The sequence below is a fragment of the Ambystoma mexicanum genome, chromosome 14 (assembly GCF_040938575.1).
Source record: "Ambystoma mexicanum isolate Mex_15411 chromosome 14, UKY_AmexF1_1, whole genome shotgun sequence".
Taxonomy (NCBI): Eukaryota; Metazoa; Chordata; class Amphibia; order Caudata; family Ambystomatidae; genus Ambystoma; species Ambystoma mexicanum.
In genome coordinates this window covers 549,464,673-549,484,020 of record NC_090940.1, presented here as the reverse complement: position 1 = coordinate 549,484,020, position 19,348 = coordinate 549,464,673, and the positions used below count along the sequence as shown (strand labels likewise).

Sequence of the window (19,348 nt, the reverse complement as noted above, 5' to 3'; positions counted from 1 at the left end):
GTGACCCGGAAACGTGGGCGAACCTAATGGATCTCATACTAACTTTAATCAACACAGTAAAGCGATTAGCAACTACGTGGGCGAAAGAAGTATTGATCCCAATTTACAAACAGGGCGATAGAGATAACCCTACCAACTTTAGACCCATTGCCCTGTTAGATCCATTGGGAAAATTGTTTGTTTCATACCTCCTTCAAAAATTGACTATTTGGCCAAAAGCTTCAAACCGATTTGATAGTCGACAAACCGGCTTCACCCCGTACGTGGGGACTAATGTAAATCTCCTAATTCTAAATTTGTTAAAACACGACGCCATACGATACAATGTGCCTGTCTATGCAGCGTTCATAGACCTACACATGGCTTTCGACGCCAGAAACAGGTCCATCTTATGGGAAAAACTTGCCAAATGGAATTGCCCTCCAGAAATCAGTGAACCGATCAAACTATTATATTCCAACACTACAGTTTCGATCAGGCTAACAAAAGAAGGAACCACTACGGAGCCCATAAGAACATGGACCGGCCTAAAACAGGGATGCCCGCTAACGGCGACTCTGTATAATATGCATACTGCAGACTACTCCATGAATATCGATCCTGCAAACCTCAATCCGCCGAAGATAAACTCACTTCCGATTACATATTTTATGTATGCCGATGACATTGTACTCCTAGATAAAACCCCCTCTGGACTACAGGAGAATTTACGCATGATAGAATCATACATGATCAATAACGAACTCCAGATTAATAACAAAAAAAAACAAAATCATGGCATTAACTAACTATCACAAGACTTCTAATCGAAACAAATCAACAAACTTCATACTAGACAAAAAAGTGCTGGACACAGTCACCTCCTTCAAGCATCTTGGTGTATTATTAAATCAACAAAAGGAAGAAACAGCCTGGGTGACTACTCTGGAAGGCAAAATCCAAATGTTGGCACGCCAAGGAGTGATGCTACATAGGCGCTATGGAAAATTTCCTGCGAAACCAATCATAGCATTTCACCGCTACCAACATAAACTGGCAAAAACTTGAAGCATTATGCTGGCAGAAAATCTTACAGCTTCCAAAGAACTATCCTATGACCAGAATACGTTTTGAGGTAGCACTACAATCACTAGCTTCAATAGTTCGTTGGCAGCAGTTTGATCTTCTGGGTAAGGTCATAAATGAAGATCCGATTCCAGCGATGCAAATCCTTAAAACAACTCCACAAGCAATGCATAATGCCATCTTGAAAGCTTGGCAGACCGAACTGTTTAACCAAATGGTAAAATGGCAAAGGAAAACATTATGGATGAAATGCTGATAAATCGACCACAGCGTGCAAAGATCAAGCTACAGCTCAATGATTGGTCCAAAACAATGGCAGAGAAGGCATGTTACTCAATGAACCTACAATGTCCAATTGATATACGAGCACTGCATGAACTTCCACACTATTTGGAACTGTTTCCGGACCCAACTATACGAACATTTTTCATGAAAATGCAATTAAATATCCTACCTACCAGACAAAGACTATCTCACATCCGATATATACCGAAAGAGGAACATTTCTGTCACACGGGAGCCGGGAACATTGCAACCTCTTTAATCCCTTACAACAGGAACAACTGCCTTTCCCATGTCCCGCCCCCTCCCTAGCCCAACGTCACTTCCCTTGCCGGGAACTAAGACCACAACGGCGGTCTGCCCACACAACGATGTGGGCGGGCTGCATAGCTCTGACTAACGATCTGACAAACGTCTTGACATTTATGACATGTTCCGATAGGTACATTGTTCTTTTGGCAGTCAGTGCAGGACACACTGTCATAAGATGTTTCATAGTTTCGACACAATCTGGATGCTTACAGAAGCGGTGTCATGACAATTGTGTTGTTTCTGAGCAAATAGTTGTTCCTTTGTTGCATATAGGTTTAGCCTCAAGTGTAGGATAAGGTTTCGGTGGTGTCGACACGGAAACTCACGCAAATACTTCAAGGTCGTATTTAGCACGCGAGTCAAGTGTAACAAGTTTAGCACAGATTTGTATTTTGCTCTCTGTTCATGGGTTTCGATCCAGTCCGGGGTTGGTCATCAGTGACTCTAATGATGTCTCCAAGTGGAGCAAGTGCAGCATACATTTTTCATACCACTTCTTTAAGAGCCAAGGATGTGGTCCAATTTTCAACAGTCTTAATAGTCTGTATGGAATTGCTGCGTCATATGCAATGAGGTTCTCTAGGAAGAATGATGATTTCCATACAATGATTGACTGTAGGGACTGTAGCCTAATTCCGCTCTGATGGCAGCGACTGGTAGACTTCTTGTAATTTCAGGATTGCTTTTCTAAACTTTCCCTCAAGAACGATTCCCGATCTTCCACGAGAGATGTATACCCGCTTCACCTCCGTAGGTTAGGATGGGCACCACTTTTTGTTTGTAAAATGTAAGGGAAGGTACCATGGTGAATTTTCCAAATCTAGTATGTAGAATAGCCCCCTGGGTCACTAACATTTTGGTTTTGAGTTGGAGTTCAACCAGTCATGTCTTTTCTCCAATTGTTTTATAGTATCTGATGCCAAGGTAGAAAATTGACTCTACCTGTTGCAGTTGGTCACAGCCTATTTTCCACTTGAAATCTCTTCCTTTTTACAGATATTATGTCCAAAAGATATAATTTTAGATTTTTTGGTGTTAATTACCAGGTCATTGCTGAGCATATATTGTTGCAAGGAATCTAGCAGATGTTGAACCCTATTTGCATCTGGTCAAGCAAAACTAGATCACCTGCATAGATTATTGAAGACAGCGACTGGTTGTTAATCTTTGGTGGAAACGCTTTTATAGCTAAAGGCAAATCTGCTAAGTACAGATTGAAGAGTGTTGCTGCCAATGGGCAGCCTTGCTTTACACCTCTCTCTAGCTTGATTTCTCTTGATAATTCTCCTTCATTGTAAAGTCGGATAAGCATGGGTGTATTTGCGTGAAAAGCCTCAACAGCTTGTAATAGTTCAGTAGGATAACTCCAAGCATGAAGTTTCGCCCATAGTTTTGATCTGCTCACCATGTCGAAGGCTTGTTTTAGGTTGATAAACGCTAAATACAGGTTTGATTTGTTTTTAAGCAATGGTAGTTTCAAAACACTGAGGGGAAAGAGGTTGAGGTCGATGCCAACACCCTTCGTGAATCCCGTTCGTATAGTTTCGATGATATCAGCCATATTCGCTGATCTTGTCTGCTTTTTTTGTAAATTTGACACAAAAAGTTTGCCAATCACATCCAGTAACGCTATTGGCCTGTAATTTGACGGGTCTGCTCTATCCTCTTTTTTAAATATTGGGACGACGATGGGTGTCGTCCACGACGTTGGTAACTCACAAGCAGCTATAATGTGTGGTTGAATAGTGCAGAGATGAATATGGCCCAATTTTCTGGGTCTGCTTTCAGCATGCTATTTGTGAGACTATCTGGGCCTGCCGCATTTGAATGCTTTATCTTTGTAATTGCTTCTCTAATATCCCCGTCGGTGATGCAGAGGCTCCATGCTTTGGGCAATGTTTTTGAATTTTTAGTGTTGTTTCCAACTGGATATGCAAAAACGTTAAAGTAATGGTCTACCCAGCATTGCTCCGAAACCCCACTGCTCAAACGCACTTGTTGATTGAGCGTTGTCTGATTGATTATTGACCAAGTATCTTTTGCGTTTGGATTGCATATCGCTTTGAGCATTAATTCAGCCTGCTCTTGATCATGCAACAATTTGAAGCCGATCAACCAATTCTTGTATTGCAGTTTCCTTTTTTAAATTTCATCTTTCAAGGAGGTCTTGAGGATTTTCTTTTTTTGTTTTAAGTCAGCTCAGAGGCGTTTCTGCTGCTCAACAACAGCTGTGCTGAATTGATGCTTAGATTTCATGTACGGTCACTTGAGTCCCATTTATACTACCTAGTAACTTGAAAAAGAGGGATATAGCATAATCTAAATTTGTGGGCATCACAAAGCTCTAAATATTGTGCAGTAATCAACAAGAGGTCATTTTGTGTATTTTTTAACCGGTTTCCCCCTTGGTGTATTATTATTTTTTTCCCCAGCTAATGGATTATGGGTTGTGTGCTTTTAAGCTTCCAGGTAAGAACCAGGGAATCGTGATCACTGCTTTGTTGTTGCATAATCTCAAGCCGTTCAATGTTCTGGAGGAGGTTTCGAGAGGACCATATGTAGTCTATTGTTGAAGCTAAATTAATCCCTCTCCAGGTTTACTTTCCTGGTATATCTCTAACCGCCTGGCTATTCAGCATGTAACAATCTCAAAGGTTAATTTCTTGGATCCACATTTGACTCCTCGTGGGCGACATGTTTGGGTTTGGCGCTGTTATAAATGGTTTACCTTCTTTGTCGAGGCATTTTACATTTAGTTCTCCACAGATTAAGTGCTGATTGCTTAAATTTGTATAGAACTTGTCAATGATGTCGTATACAGTTTGTAGGAACTTGGCTGAAGAAATCATTGCCGTATTCCAGTACAGATTTATCACCCCCGTAAGCGAGGGATCATTTTCTTCAAAGTACTTATACTGCAGAACAGTCCACTGAACAAAGGGGTTTGGGTTAAAGTCTTTATCACTTGAAGACATTGATCATGTTTGATCATAGTAATTAGACCGACGTATGGTCTTCCTTGCCAACCTTTTTCTGCAGGATTTATAAGTGTTGTATATCCATCTAGTACCAGTGGAGTACGGAGCCAAGTCTCCTGAAGGCAGACAATTCAAATTTGAAGATGTTTGAGTGAACAAGTGTTTGAATCCTCGTGTGTTCCAGGACATCCAACTTCCACATTGCTCAATCTTGCTGTCATCTTGCTAATGTTGATTAGTATCTACCAAGGCTTTCAATAACCAAGCCCAATTGGTTTTGTCATCTGGATTGTCTATCAGGCTATGGAGTTTGACCACCTACCGAATTTGCACAGACTTGTTTCTGATGTTAACTTTCAGGGGGCCCATCTGGGCATCCAAAGGCTGGACAGAGCTCACTACTGGGCGCAATGGTGTAGTTATTTTGCGGCGATAATTTGGTGTTTTACTTCATTGTCTCATCGTACATTATTTTATGTTTGTTGACAGGGGTCGAAATTGAGATTTGTTCACCAGGAGCAAAAAGCAGCTCCTAGGTATTGGGCATAATCGTTTAGGCAGGAGTGGCATGTGAGGAACCAGGAGCTAATGCATAGCACACAGCAAATCTAAGTTCGCAAGATGCAAACGCTAACTTTTGTCCATTTTATATTATTCAATATGCTCTAAATGTCCCTTGGGCGAGTTCTTTATTCTCCTCGATATATATTCCCAAACATGCACAGTTAATATCACATAGCTCAGATTGTATGGCACCACTTTCCACAGGAGTCCAAAGTAGCTCCTGGTAGTTGTTGGTTTCAAGCTAACCAGGCTCCTCTGGGGTATAGCCAATAGCTCCCAGCTCCTGGCAATTTCGAACCCTGGGTGATCTCTCAGCTCGAATCCAAATGGTAAAAAAGCAGAGTTGGTCTCTAGTAGAGTGTTTTTGATAAGTTGTAACTTCACTTGAAGGATCACCCATTCACTCCTGGATTCCTCTACATATTCGACTATTGCGATTTCATCTGACACAATGGTTCTAAGTGTAGGCACACATTGAAGTAAGTACATCATATTTCTTCAGTGTAAGCTTACCTCATTTCTAACAGTCAATATGTTTTCTAGATGAATTTTCTCCACTGTTGCAATGGCGCCAGCAGATGTCCTTGTGGGTCTGCGAGGTGGTATTACTGTTGTTTTTTTCCTCTCTCTGAGCTCTCTTGGGTTTAGATCAGTTGGCTTTACCGCTTTATTGGCCTTACTTTGAGGATGACTCTTGATTGCGTTTGATTGTAAAGTTCGCCGTCTTTCTGAAAGTCTTAGTAATATTAGTGAACTAGCTATTTGCTGTAACTTTTTCTTTTCATTCCTTCGCTCCGGTGTTCTCACAATGCTATTGTCGGTCTGTGTACATGGTGGTTCACAAGCTCTGACCTGTGGTTCAGACGAGGTGTCTTGTATTGATACCTCTGGGTCATTATTTTCCTCTAGATATTGCGACAGATCCTCTATCAAGTCAATGTCGTCAAGATTGTTTGTAATACACAAGTATGCATAAGAATAAGCAATGAGCATTAAGTTGCTCTTACTAGAGCCAAAAATCTGTCTGAACGCCTCTTAAAATTTTGGTACAAGTCCATGTCAGTCCAAGCCGATATATTAGTAGATGGGTCGAATATATTCAGAATGTTTTAGAGGAGGAGTACATCTGTCAGTGATCTCACAAATTACAATTACGATCCAATCGGACCCATTCAGGATCGATCCCTCTCATTCCATCAGAGTGATTCAGGAAAAGGACCATATTTTATTTCAACCTTGAGCAACGTTAAGCCCTAATGAGCAACACACAGCCCTTATTGGGCTATCGTAATAGATAGAAGTTGTGTGGCTCAAAGCTATGAGTTACAACTTCAGGTTGAGATTAACCAGTAGGGTGATTTGCAGTTACAATGGATTACTGTATGGATATCGTAAATAGAAATGCAAAGTGTACATTTTCATGTGCAATACCTGTAATACTGTGTTTGCTTCACTTACTTTCAGCAATCAGAAAGTGGAATCACAAGGTGCTGAAAGTGAGGCAAAAGAAAACGTAGCAAGACTTTGTTGTAGAAATCGTGTGAGATTTCGATACAGTATCTCTCTGTTCAGGAACTTTCATTCGCCTGTACTATTATAAACTTCTTTGATAAAGCAAAATAACGAAAAGAGAGACAACTGAAAGTCCTTTTTTGAAATGGGAGCATAGGCAAGAATCTCCAATAAAGGTTAACGGAAAGATGAATAGCTGCCAACAAATCAGAAATTGCGTAAAGTGATTTTCAAGGAGCACTGGATGTATGCTGTTTCTCTTAACCAAAGAAAACCTTTTTGACCTCTTATTTGTATATTGTAAGGAACTCATGGTGACAACAGTAAAGACAGACAAAAGTGATCACAGTTCAAGTGTGTTTATTAAACTGTATAGGTAGGTTGGAAAAACACCTAATGTAAACCTAAATCTAAGATCCGTGCAAGCTTCGACCATCAAACAAAAATAAGCCAGCCCTAGTGGCGTCTTGTCAAATAAAAAGGGCCTATACTAAAAAACCTATTGCTAATCCTTACAACTAAGTTACAAAATAGTGTGGGATAATTTTCTCAAGAATAGAAAGAAGCGTTCACCAAATGATAAGTCAGGATGCTATGGCTGGGTCTCCCTTCCCCACATTTTTAGCACGGGACAAGGCAGGACCTTTGAGCACAGCACACTCCTGGGCCTCGCCAGCAAGAGGTTACAGTTCCGCTCAACAATGCCAGGACCTTCCAGGGCCAAGTCTCTTTACCTCCAAAAGTCTCATGCCTTAGAAGGCCGCTGTACCAAAACATACAAACACAAGTTCCTTTGGCAATCTTTTCACCTTGTGCGACTGCTCCTCACCCCTGGGATCCCCCTCAGCCGGGCTTTGATCTTTGTTGCAACGGCAGCCTCCATCAACCGGGTTCACAACAGCCTTTCACTCAAAAATGTATCACTTAACAGTCTCAATGTACTTTTCACCAACTATCCATTGTGGACATCCCTCAGCCGGATTCACACTTGTCAGTTCACAATTCTCAATTTGCAGGCATCCCTCTGTCGGGTTCACATTTGCCAGTTTCATAATTCTCAATTCGCAGGCATCCCTCTGTCAGGTTCACAATTGCCAGTTTCACAGTTCAGTCAGTTTTCCCTCATGTGTCTAAAACTTTCTAGTGTACGAGGGGTTTTGCTTGACCCTCATACGACCACTTTGACACTTTACACTAGCCTCCCCTAAGGCCTCTTGGTCTTTGTAGTTTCACCAAAACAACACAACCCCAAAAAGGCTTCAATCAGAGTCCTTCGAATGAGCACCCCCACAACGTCTGACCACTCTGCTTCTGAACATATTCCAAGGGTTCTTAGAGTTCAATTACACAAGTTCTTTGTTCAACAAGGTTGCCGCCTGCAACCTTGGGCTCAGCACAGTTCGGTTTCACTATCTGTCTTCTCCGACTCACCAGCTGTGCTGAACTGTTGAGTCTTCTTTCTCAGGAGTCAAGGACGGCACCACGATAGCAAGCGCTTCTCCCCGCCTTGACTATGAGCACGGGAGGGCCCTGTATGCCATTGACACCTGTCACACCACACGCCAGCTGGACTTCCCTTTCTTATGTTTTCCATTTTCGGAGGATTTGCGGGTCTGAGGTGAAAAGGGCAAGGGAAATTCCCTCCTCTTCATCCCTGCAGGTCTCTCCGCCTTTCTCCTCTGTTTTAACTGCCACTCCGGAATAGCTGCTTCATTGTGCGTTCGGCCTTGCTCGAAGTATGCTTTCATGCTCTGCCTTTTATCCCTGTAGGGAAGGGAAAGGGCTGTCAGGTGTGCGTAATCGTCAATTGCCCGACTCTGCCGACCCTTGTGCTGGGACATGTCAGATAAACCGGTAGGGTGTTAGTCCGTTGTATGTTACGGTGTAGGAAAGTGTTCGTGTTGGAGAAAGGTGGAGTAGAACTTATGAAAATCCTACGGGGTAGGGTGGGGAAAAGTACGGGGTAGGGTGGGGAAAAGGTATCATAGGGAAGGGGATACCGCGTCTTACCTGTCTGTGTCCCACTGCCACTCCCTGAGCACCCCTCATCCAGGTGATACTCCCGCACTGGTCTACCCCCAGGAATAGCGATGGCCATGTCCTGGCCACCTAGATGACAGATCCCCAGGGACTAGCAGGTGAGACACCTTCAGGTTTCTCACAATATAGTGAGTCCTTTCTGTAAAAGTAACAACTATCAATTTTGGCTGATCTGGGATTTCAAAAGCTTGTACATTACACTTCTTTATTTCTTTATTTTGGGTAATTAGAAAGAATGGTGAAAAACATGAATCTCACAAAGACAATTTGCATTCAGCTTGTGCCGCATGGAAAAAAAGTGTAAGTTAGCTTAAACATATAGATGTTTACATGAACACTTGTAAATGTGCAAATACCAATAAGCAAACAGTACCAAAAAAAGACTGATCAGTGCAATAGTTTTTGCACTGATAACTGCAGAAATTAAAAAGCAAGTGAGCTCGATAGGCCAGTGGTCCACCCAACATGATGGGAATCGTACCTCATCTGGCGTGACTCATCTTCTCTTAACATCATCTGAGTGTATGCATTGTGACAAACTAGAAGTTGTTTCACTGCCCAAACCACGGGAATCCTTTGCTCATGTGGCCAGGGGGCAAGACCACACCTTTGGATCCAGACACAGGGGGTGGACAGGTTTGGGAGGATCACCTGAGTGATAGGTGCTCGGGGAGTGGGGCAGACACACCTGGTGGTGAAATGCAGTACCTCCCTTCTTGCAGTTACCCACAAACGTACAACCCCTCTACCATTTTGGGACATTTCCAAATACAGCACATCTACCCCTCCCCATTTTCTCATAGTACTTTGAAGAAGAAGAGACGACTGGGAGTAGTAAAGATTACCTGTTTTTTATTTTTTTATTAAAATGATATAGTTTAAACATAAACTTTTCATTTAGATTGCATAAGACGTTTCTCATTATTTACAAATTGCAGAATACAGGACAAAGCAACAAAAAAATGAAAAGGAAGAGAAAAAAAAGAGAAACACAAAAAGTCACTTTAAGTAACTTGGGTAAGCTCCAAAATATTATCTAGAAATTGTGCTACTGTGTATATCAGCTTGTTATTTTGTCCTTGAAGGAGTTTTAGCCACCTGGAGTCGCCTTGTTCTTGTTGTTGGGAAATCTTAAATAGGTCTCCAAAGAGGTTTCTCTTGTCGCCTAGTGCAGGACATATCATAATTAGATGGTCAAGAGACTCCGGTGTCTCTTTATTCTTGCCCGCGTAAAACCCCACATTTGGTGACGAGGGGTACGCTGTACCCACTCGCAACCCCGGGGACCCGCAGGCGAGCGGGTGCTGCGCATCGGCGCAACGCCACCACTCAGGCCAGGAGCACCGCGGAGGTCCGCGGTCGAGCGGCGTGGCGCGTCGGCGCACCTCCCGTAAACAAGAACCCGCCGGAGAGGCCGCAGACACGAGCGGCCGCAGCGGTCGAAGCCGCGGGGGAGCGGCTGCATTTGCGCCTGCAAAGGCGATCACGGGCCCTCACGCAAACGGCCAGGGTCCCGCCCCCTCCCCTCCCCCCCACATCAACCCGCGATCGGCGGGCGGCCCGGAGTCGGCCCCAAGGCCCAAGACATAAGGCCAAATACAAGCACCTGTCCAGGGAGGACCCGAGACGGCCAGTAGGTCCAGGAAACAAGGCCAAGCACACGCACCAGCCCATGAGGGGCACAAGGACAAGCCATAGCCAGTGAAGAGGCTGCTCACCGCCTACACGTGCCGCGGGGTGCCACATTGCACAACACAAAGCGGCACAGAGGTGCCTGGTGTCCACCACCGTCGCACCGGACATGTCGGCCCCAGCGAGCCCCGTAGCCTCCTCGTCGGACGGATCTGGAGCCGCGAATGATGGCAATCAACAGGCACCAACGTCAGGTACCGCCGCTCATAATTTACCACTACCGGGCCCCTTTGATGTGAGAGACACATCCAACCTAGGACCCAGATGGGTCATATGGCTCAGGGATTTCAAATTCTACACGGGGGCAATAGGTCTGACAGACAATGCGATGCTAAAAAACACCCTCTTCATGACAGGAGGCCCCGCTGTCAGGGACATCGCAGGCGAACTGATGAACGTAGACACTGTCACATATGCGGAACTACATGGGAAGCTATCAGAATATTTCACGCCCCATACAAACATTGACTACGAGCGCCACGTCTTTCACACTACGAGACAAGAGAAAGGATACTCCCTCGACAACTTCGTGATGCGCCTACGCATCAAGCTAAAGTACTGTGAGTTCCATAGGTACTCTAATGACGAGGCGCTAAGATCTCAAGTCATAGCAGGCTGCATCTCACAGCCATTCAGGAAACAGCTTCTCCAGAAACAAAGGTCCCTGGAGGAAATCCTTGCACTTGCCAGGATGGAAGCAGCAGTTGAGTCGCAACTCGACAGTCTAGGCAAAGTCACCATTCAACACCCGCCACCGACTGCGGAGACCATTAATAAACTGTACACCGCGCCCTCACCGAGTGGGAAAGGAACAGACGCCACGTGCTACAGATGCGGATTTGAGTATCCGCACGCGGGTGACTGCCCTGCGGTAGGACAAAAGTGCGCCGCATGTGGCGGAATGGACCACTACAGAGCCGTCTGCAAAAATCCACCGGGACAGGGACCCAGCAGAACGAGACAACAAGAGAGAAGGAGGAGCTTGCGATATAGCCCACCAGCAGGCAGAGGAGATGAAGACCAGCCGAGACCCAGGAGAGAAGAAAAACCACGAAGGAGCACCTACGCCAGAGACGACAGAAGGCCTTCGGACGGATCAAGGCGATCGCAAAGAAGACGGTTCGTCCGGTACATTGAGATGAGATCCCCATCAGGCAGTGAATCCCAGTCATCAGAGGATGATCAACGGAAAAAAGGGTACGTGTGGGCTCTCAACAACGCCACAGCCACCCAGCACAGTCCGACGCTCCTGCTCCAAGTCAACAACACACCGTTAGAATTCCTCATAGACACGGGGGCGACTGTCAATATAATAAGCGAACAGGCGTACAACTCACTCCCCAGCCCCCCAAAGATCCGAAAGGCGTCAGTGGATATATACCCCTACGGCGCCACGACCCCGCTGCCATGCAAAGGAACTATATCTGCATGGTGCGTGCATAAATCTCACGCCGCAAAAATCACGCTACACATCCTGAAGACGGAAGCCAACAGCGGGTGCATTCTCAGTTTTAAAACAGCCGTCGAGATGGGTTTGGTGCACATCCTGTATCAGTTAATGGCCCATAAATACTTTGCCAGACCGGATGCCATCGAGCAAACATTCCCCAACCTATTCAAAGGCCTAGGAAAACTAAAGCACCGGAAGGTACAGTTGCACATAAACCCGATGATACCACCCGTCGCCCAGCACTACAGGGGCATTCCGATAAATATACAACACCAGGTCGAAGAGGAGTTGGACAAGCTAATCAAACTCAACGTTATTGAACCAGTCTCAGGGCCCACTCCATGGGTGTCCCCCATCGTTCCCGTCCCCAAGAAGTCACCGGACGGATCCATACGCCTGTGTGTCGACATGAGGAGAGCCAATGTGGCAATTGAAAGGGAAAGACACCAGGCGCCCAGAATCACCGACATGATACACCTGCTCCACGGGGCCCAGGTCTTCTCGAAACTGGACCTCACCAAAGGCTATCATCAGATTGAGATCGCGCCCGAATCCAGGTACATCACGACATTCGTTACACACCTGGGTCTGTTCCAATATAAAAGGCTTAGTTTTGGGATATCCTCCGCAGCAGAAATTTTCCAGGAGGAAATACACAGAGTCATCAGGCACGTGCCCAACTGCCTGAATTACTCGGACGACGTCCTCGTATTTGGAAAGACCAAAGAAGAGCACGACACTGCTCTCCACAGAGTGTGCGCTGCACTGCAAGAGGCAGAACTAACGCTCAACAAAGCCAAATGCGAGTTCGGTAAAGGCTCCCTACGATTTTTCGGCCACATATTCTCGGACAAAGGGATGCGACCAGACCCGGAGAAAGTGGCGGCACTCAACTCAGCCGCACCCCCAACGAACACGACGGAGCTTCGCTCTTTCTTGGGACTGGCCAGTTACTGCTCCAGATACCTAAAGGACTACGCAACCATCAGTAACCCGCTGCGCCTCCTAACGTGCAAGGATCAACCCTACACATGGTCCACAGACTGTCAGAAGGCATTCGAGGCGATACGAGACGCCATTTCCAAGGCAGAGGACATGGCATACTATGACGCCAAAAGGCACACCGAGATGATAGTGGACGCCAGCCCCGTAGGTCTGGGCGCCATACTAACGCAAGTTGACCCACTGGAACCGGCAAACATATACGTGGTCGCATACGCCAGCAGGAGCCTAACCCCGACAGAACAAGCCTACTCACAAGCAGAAAAGGAGAGCCTAGCGGTGGTATGGGCATGCGAGTATTTTCATCTGTTTGTGTACGGCAAGGAGTTCACCATCATCACCGACCACCAGGCACTGATCACAATATATGGAGACCCCAAGTCACGGATGCCGCCCAGAATAGCCAAATGGGGCCTACGACTGCAGGACTACAAATTCGTCATCAAGCACCGGCCTGGAAAAGAAGATAATCCAGCGGATTATCTGTCACGCCACCCGACCGGCCCAGCCACACCACACCCATCCATCGCTGACGAATATCTCAATTACGTGGTGCATCACCTGCAACCGCTACCAGTAGGATGGGCAGACATCATTACACACTCAGAACAAGACCCGGCTCTACGCATCGTGTGACACTGCATACAAGAGGACAGAAGGGCGCACATGCGTCAACAGGCACAGCACGAATCGGAAGAGGTCCGAGAAGACGTCAAACTGATAGACCATGTCCGGGACGAACTCTCCATTGTCGATAACCACGTAATACTCAAAGGGTGCAAAGTGCTCCTCCCGAAGTCGCTACGCACCAGAACAATCCAGGTAGCACACGAAAGTCACCGAGGAGTGGTGGCCACCAAGAGACTACTAAGGGAAAAAGTGTGGTTCCCCAAACTGGACGAGATGGTAGAGGAAATCATAGGACAATGCACGACGTGCGCACAGGTAGCACCGCCTCCGCACCCAAACCCACTCCACATGTCGCCACTACCGAGAAACGTATGGGAAGAACTGGCGGTGGACTTCTTTGGACCCCTAAGAAATGGCACATATGTGCTAGTGCTAATGGATGAACACTCCCGATTCCCGGACGCCCAAATCGTGGACAGCACAGCAGCATCCAGCGTTATTCCGGTACTAGACCGTATGTTGTCCACATATGGAATACCCAGGATCATAAAATCTGACAATTGAGTGCCTTTCATGAGCACAGACTTCGAGAACTTCGCAAGGTATATGGGCTTCCACCATCGGAAGATAGCTCCGCGATGGCCTCAGGCCAATGGAATGGTCGAGAGATTCATGGCCAACATCAAGAGAACCCTGCAAATAGCGACCATCCTCCACAAACCTTTCGAACAAGCACTGTATCAGTTTCTCAGGGACTATCGCCACACTCCCCACAGCGCCACGGGTGTATGCCCCGCTGACCTGATGTTCCGCAGGCCAGTACAGACACGACTGCCAGAAGATGCCCGCGCAGCCGAAGCCACGCCTCTGGAACAAGAGGCCAGAAACAAGGATGACACCGCCAAAGCCAAAATGAAGGACACGGCTGATCACAAAAGAAAGGCACAGGAGTCGAACGTGGAACTGGGAAACCAAGTGTGGCTGCGGCAACCGAAACAGCGCAAGGAGGATGCCACGTTCGCACCGGAACCGCTGACAGTCACGCAAAAGAAAGGTACGATGATTACGGCCCAGAGGACCGACCAGTCCTCCGTTACGAGAAATGTGTCGTATTTCAAACCCAAGAGGTGCTACAGGGAGGATACACCGAATCAAGAAGCAGACAGCGAAGATGACCTCGCCCTTGACAGGTATTACGTGGAGGAGAGCAAGTCCTCAGAAGGTGAGGACAGGTCATCACCACAGGGCCTAGATGAGCAGACACCGGGCCGCAGAGGTCGACCTCAGAGAAGTTGTTTCAAGCCCCACAGACTCATAGAAGAAATGGAGTAAGGTACAGAGAGACATGTGGTTGTTTAAAAAGGGGGGAGATGTCAGATCGTTAGTCAGGGCTATGCAGCCCGCCCACATCGTTGTGTGGGCAGACCGCCGTTGTGGTCTTAGTTCCCGGCAAGGGAAGTGACGTTGGGCTAGGGAGGGGGCGGGACATGGGAAAGGCAGTTGTTCCTGTTGTAAGGGATTAAAGAGGTCGCACTGTTCCCTGCTCCCGTGTAACTTATTATGCGGTTCGGGGACCCGCGTAAAACCCCACAACGTTGTCACTAGATTGATTGATTGATTGATATTTTATTTCTATCGCGCTCATACACAAGTGTTTCAGAGCGCGACAAGACAAGGGAAGGGGAACAGGGGAGAACAAAAACAACGACCTTACTAGGCCCAGTGACATTGAGAACGTGCAAGTGCAGGGTAGAGGGAGAAGGGGGAGAAGTGCATGGAAGGGGGAACAAAAGGAGAGTGCGGAGCGAGAAGGAAAAAAACAAAAATAATAATAAAATAATAAATAAAAAGGCAACAAACAATGGGAGTGCAGCCAGCAAGTGGCAAGTGCTGGGTTTATGGCAGCAGGCCATGTAGGTCGGAAAGTGCAGGAAGAAAAGGAGAGGGCTGTGTGGGTACAGATACAGACACCAGTGCAGGGGGTGGCCCGGAGGCAGTGCGTGAGGGTGGCAAGATGAGCAGGTACCTGGGCCCGGAGGACAGAAGGTGGCCAGGTGCATGGTGCCGAGGGAGAGTAGAATTAACAGGGGAGAGGGGAGGAGAAGGCAGAAGCAAAGAGGAAGGTTTTGAAGTGCTTCCGGAACCGGAGATGGTTCTCCTCAAGTTTTAGAGTGGCAGGGAGGCTGTTCCAGAGGGAGGCCCCAGCCGAAGACAGAGATCTACCCCAGCTCGTTTCTTTGAGAAACGACTGACCCTGAGGGGAATGGTGGAGTATGTTTTTATTAGGAGAAAAGCTAGCATAAGTATGTACAGAAGTAAACTTATTAGATAAGATACTAGACAAAAACGATATGGACATAACAAGTGATTAGGACACTTTGTATGTTTTTAATGGAACCAAAAACAACAATGGAAGAATAAGCATGCAAGTTGAGTGGAAGGAGAGGGCACCTGAGACCCTCCTCCCTTCTTCCTACACTTCCTGGGTAGGCCCAGTCACGGCTGCTTTGGGTCCAGGGCCCCGGCGAACCCATGCGGGAACACCTCTAGGAACCGCGAACCCTTTCGTACAGGACTATCTCTGGGTGCTGCGATACCCTCGTACACACCCTGCATAGCAAACCCAGGGGTGATTAAGACCCCATGTTGTGAATCACAGACTCCATTTTGTAATAGTAACTGGCTATTAGGGTTTCACTCCAGCCTGCAGTCCTCCTCGTCTAGCGCGCACAGTAAGCGAGATCCCCCCCCCCCACCTCCTCCCCTCTGCCATCCACACAACTGCTTGGTATTAAATCTCTGAGAGGCTGTTCCTATTCGATCTTGGATTTTTTGTACTGCATTAATCTTCTCATACGGGTTACATCCCCAATTGGAAGATACACCGGCCGTTACACGGACACCGTACTTACGGAGGCGCTGAAAGGTGGATATTCGACAGTACACTTTCCTGTAGGAACACCGGTTACCTTAACAATACACCGGGTTCCCATAATTCACCAAGGAGGATACCAGAACAGCACTTGGGGATGTAACCCGTATGAGAAGATTAATGCAGTACAAAAAATCCAAGATCGAATAGGAACAGCCTTTCAGAGATTTACAATTGAAGAGGGACAGGAAGAATGAAGAAAATGAAGTCCCGAAATTAAAATTGAGACGCCCTCCACACAGTGAAAGAAGGAGCACAAGACAAACAACTGACAAGAGTGTCTTTTTTTTATTAAACTATTTCCCTGTACAATTAAGAGCTATAGGGAAGTCCTGAAGAAAGCGGAGAGCGGGTCCATATCCGCTGAAACCGGTAGACATGAAGTGGTTTGGTCTGACGATCCAACCCCCAAAACCCATATAGAACAGAAATTGGTCTGTAGCACTACCAAGTCTTTTTACTCTCCAGTGTCTAAAGCACCAAAAATAGGTACTGAGACTTATATGGAATAACTAATTTTCATATGATAGCAACTTTTAAAACTTTGTGATAAGTCACACCAAATGGAAGCAATAATATTAAAAATAGCCCTGTTGACTTCCAATTAGTGTGAACCTTTTTAGCGTACTAGTAAAGTAGTGAGAGAGGATAGGTCGAGTTTTCTCTTCTATCCCCTAACCTTAGCAGGCGATACACCAGCGCTCTACTAGGGCGAGAACATCCATTATTTTGATTTACGGATTTGAATAAGATATTCTGTCTTTGTTGTGTTAAAACATTGTATGGGTCGAGACAGGATTGCTAACCCATCAACTTTAGTTGAGATTAACTATCAAATACAAAACAGCCAGCCACCTGTCAAAAAGTCGAAGGTTAATTGTATTCTGAAAGGCCTTGAGCCATTGTATAGTGTGGGATCAAACTCGAAAGGGGGCCTCAACTCGCCCCAGATCACCTTGGTGTCAACAGAGAGTAAGTGATGTTTGGACATTCAGACCCTGAACCCCCACAATACACGCTACCTCATCTTTGACAAAACTGAATGTAAATGCATGTATAATGTTGCCTAAGTATACTGCAGAAGTTAGTCGCTCCTAGCTGGTACCCACATAGATCCTTAGCTACACCCAGCACGTTATGAATAAGTGAATTTCAAGTCGAAGCAATGTTTTAACACTTAGTTATTCATCAACAAATTCTTTATCTTTTTTATAGTAAAATGTTTAGTTATATAAAAATAAAAGCATGCTCTGAGCCTAAGTGACTCAAATACAAAACAGCCAGCCACGTGTCAAAAAGTCGTATGTTAATTGTATTCTGAAAGGCCTTGAGCCATTGTATAGTGTGGGATCAAACTGCAAAGGGGCCTCAACTCGCCCCAGATCACCTTGGTGCCAACAGAGAGAAAAAAATAAAAAAGTTACAAACCTAATTGCGTGTATAAAGCATGACCTATGGTAGTGGAGTTGAGTGTGCACCATAGTTAAATCATGCCAATTCATTGGCTCCATTTGGAATTAGGAAACTTCTAATAATCCTCAATCCGATCTTGAGAACTTCTCACATTTAAGGGTGGCTAGGCTTTCAACATATGGTAAATTTTGTCAGCAGTGTCCGCTTTCTGTTATCCACAAACATTCAGCTTCCTACATAGTCCATTCTTTATTAGTACCAGGTGGGGTTGCGTGTAGCAGCCTCCCAGCAAATAAGGAAGCTCGGAACAGGGGAATTACTACATGGTAATCCTCCCGCTCCGAGCCTCTGCATGGCTGGAGGCCGCCATCGTCCCCCGCTGGGGAATGAGGTCATTGCCCCCCTTTACCCCCCACAGATTCCCCGCCCACTTACCTACCGGAGTACTAATTATTCTCCAAATCGGCCTTGGAACTTATTCCATTTAATTCCATACAGAAGATAAACCCATCCTTTCTAGATCATATGTCCACCTAAGAGGACTGACATGCACCTATGCTATCGCAAATCAATTCCTCCCCCAGGTTCATCTTCCTCTTTCCTTTTGTCCATCCCCTCTTTTCCATCCACTACCCTGTTTCTTTTCATTCTACAGACTAATGCATGGATACGGGTAGTTGGGGCACAATAGCTAATGAGCTAACAAGTCTAGGTGCTCCGAGACTACTGCAGTGCTGAATTAGTGCAGTATAAAAACTATTAACATAAAATGAACGTAGAAAACAATTCCCCAAAGCACATTAGCCCTAACCGCACCATTTTGTTGGGCTTCCCTTGGGCTTCCTTTTTTTTTTTTACAACTTGTCTCATCCCATCTTCAGTTTCTGACTTTTAGAGTCGCTGTCTACCCTTTTTCAAAATGTTTTATTTATACATGGAAGGCTGCATGTAGACTTACTCTCAACAGTTTATGTTTTATCAGTAACTTATTTGATGCCATTTATATGTATGTATATTATTTATTGATCCCAATGTTTACTGAATATAAATTAAGAAACAACTGTTTGTTGTGTTTCTTCCATATGTATCTGTATTTGCAATACAAATAAATATTTACACAAAAAAAAGAATCAACATTGACTGTACCATTTGGAGTGATGGGAAAAGATGGCTCATCATGGAAGGACACCCACTCTGACTGGTGAGTGGCGATGGTACCAGCCAGTGATGTCATCCTCTCAGGAGGCGGTGCATCCTCGTGGGTGGCTGCAGAGAAGGCCCAAGGGATTTATGTGATGTTCCTTATGTACTACAGCAGGCTCCCTGTGACCAACAAAATAAACCAATAAAACATGTGCCGTTAGTTCAGGACATACATTTTTCATACTGTTATATATTTTTTAAATGACTTATGAAAAGTATTTTTAGTTAAGAAATCTAGTTTTCCATGAATTATATGCATTTTATATCGGATGT

The 19,348-nt window shown here is 45.7% G+C and overlaps 1 protein-coding gene across 2 annotated transcripts in view; it reads right to left on the bottom strand.

Moving 5' to 3' along the window:
* The window catches only part of STON2 (stonin 2), a 991,146-nt gene that overhangs the window by 718,307 nt on the left and 253,491 nt on the right, over positions 1-19,348 (bottom strand). For both annotated transcript variants that reach the window (XM_069637853.1, XM_069637852.1), the window contains one exon: positions 19,019-19,195. In XM_069637853.1, coding sequence (XP_069493954.1) covers positions 19,019-19,106 — 88 coding nt within the window. In that variant the 5' untranslated portion in view covers positions 19,107-19,195. The remainder of the gene's footprint in view (positions 1-19,018; positions 19,196-19,348) is intronic.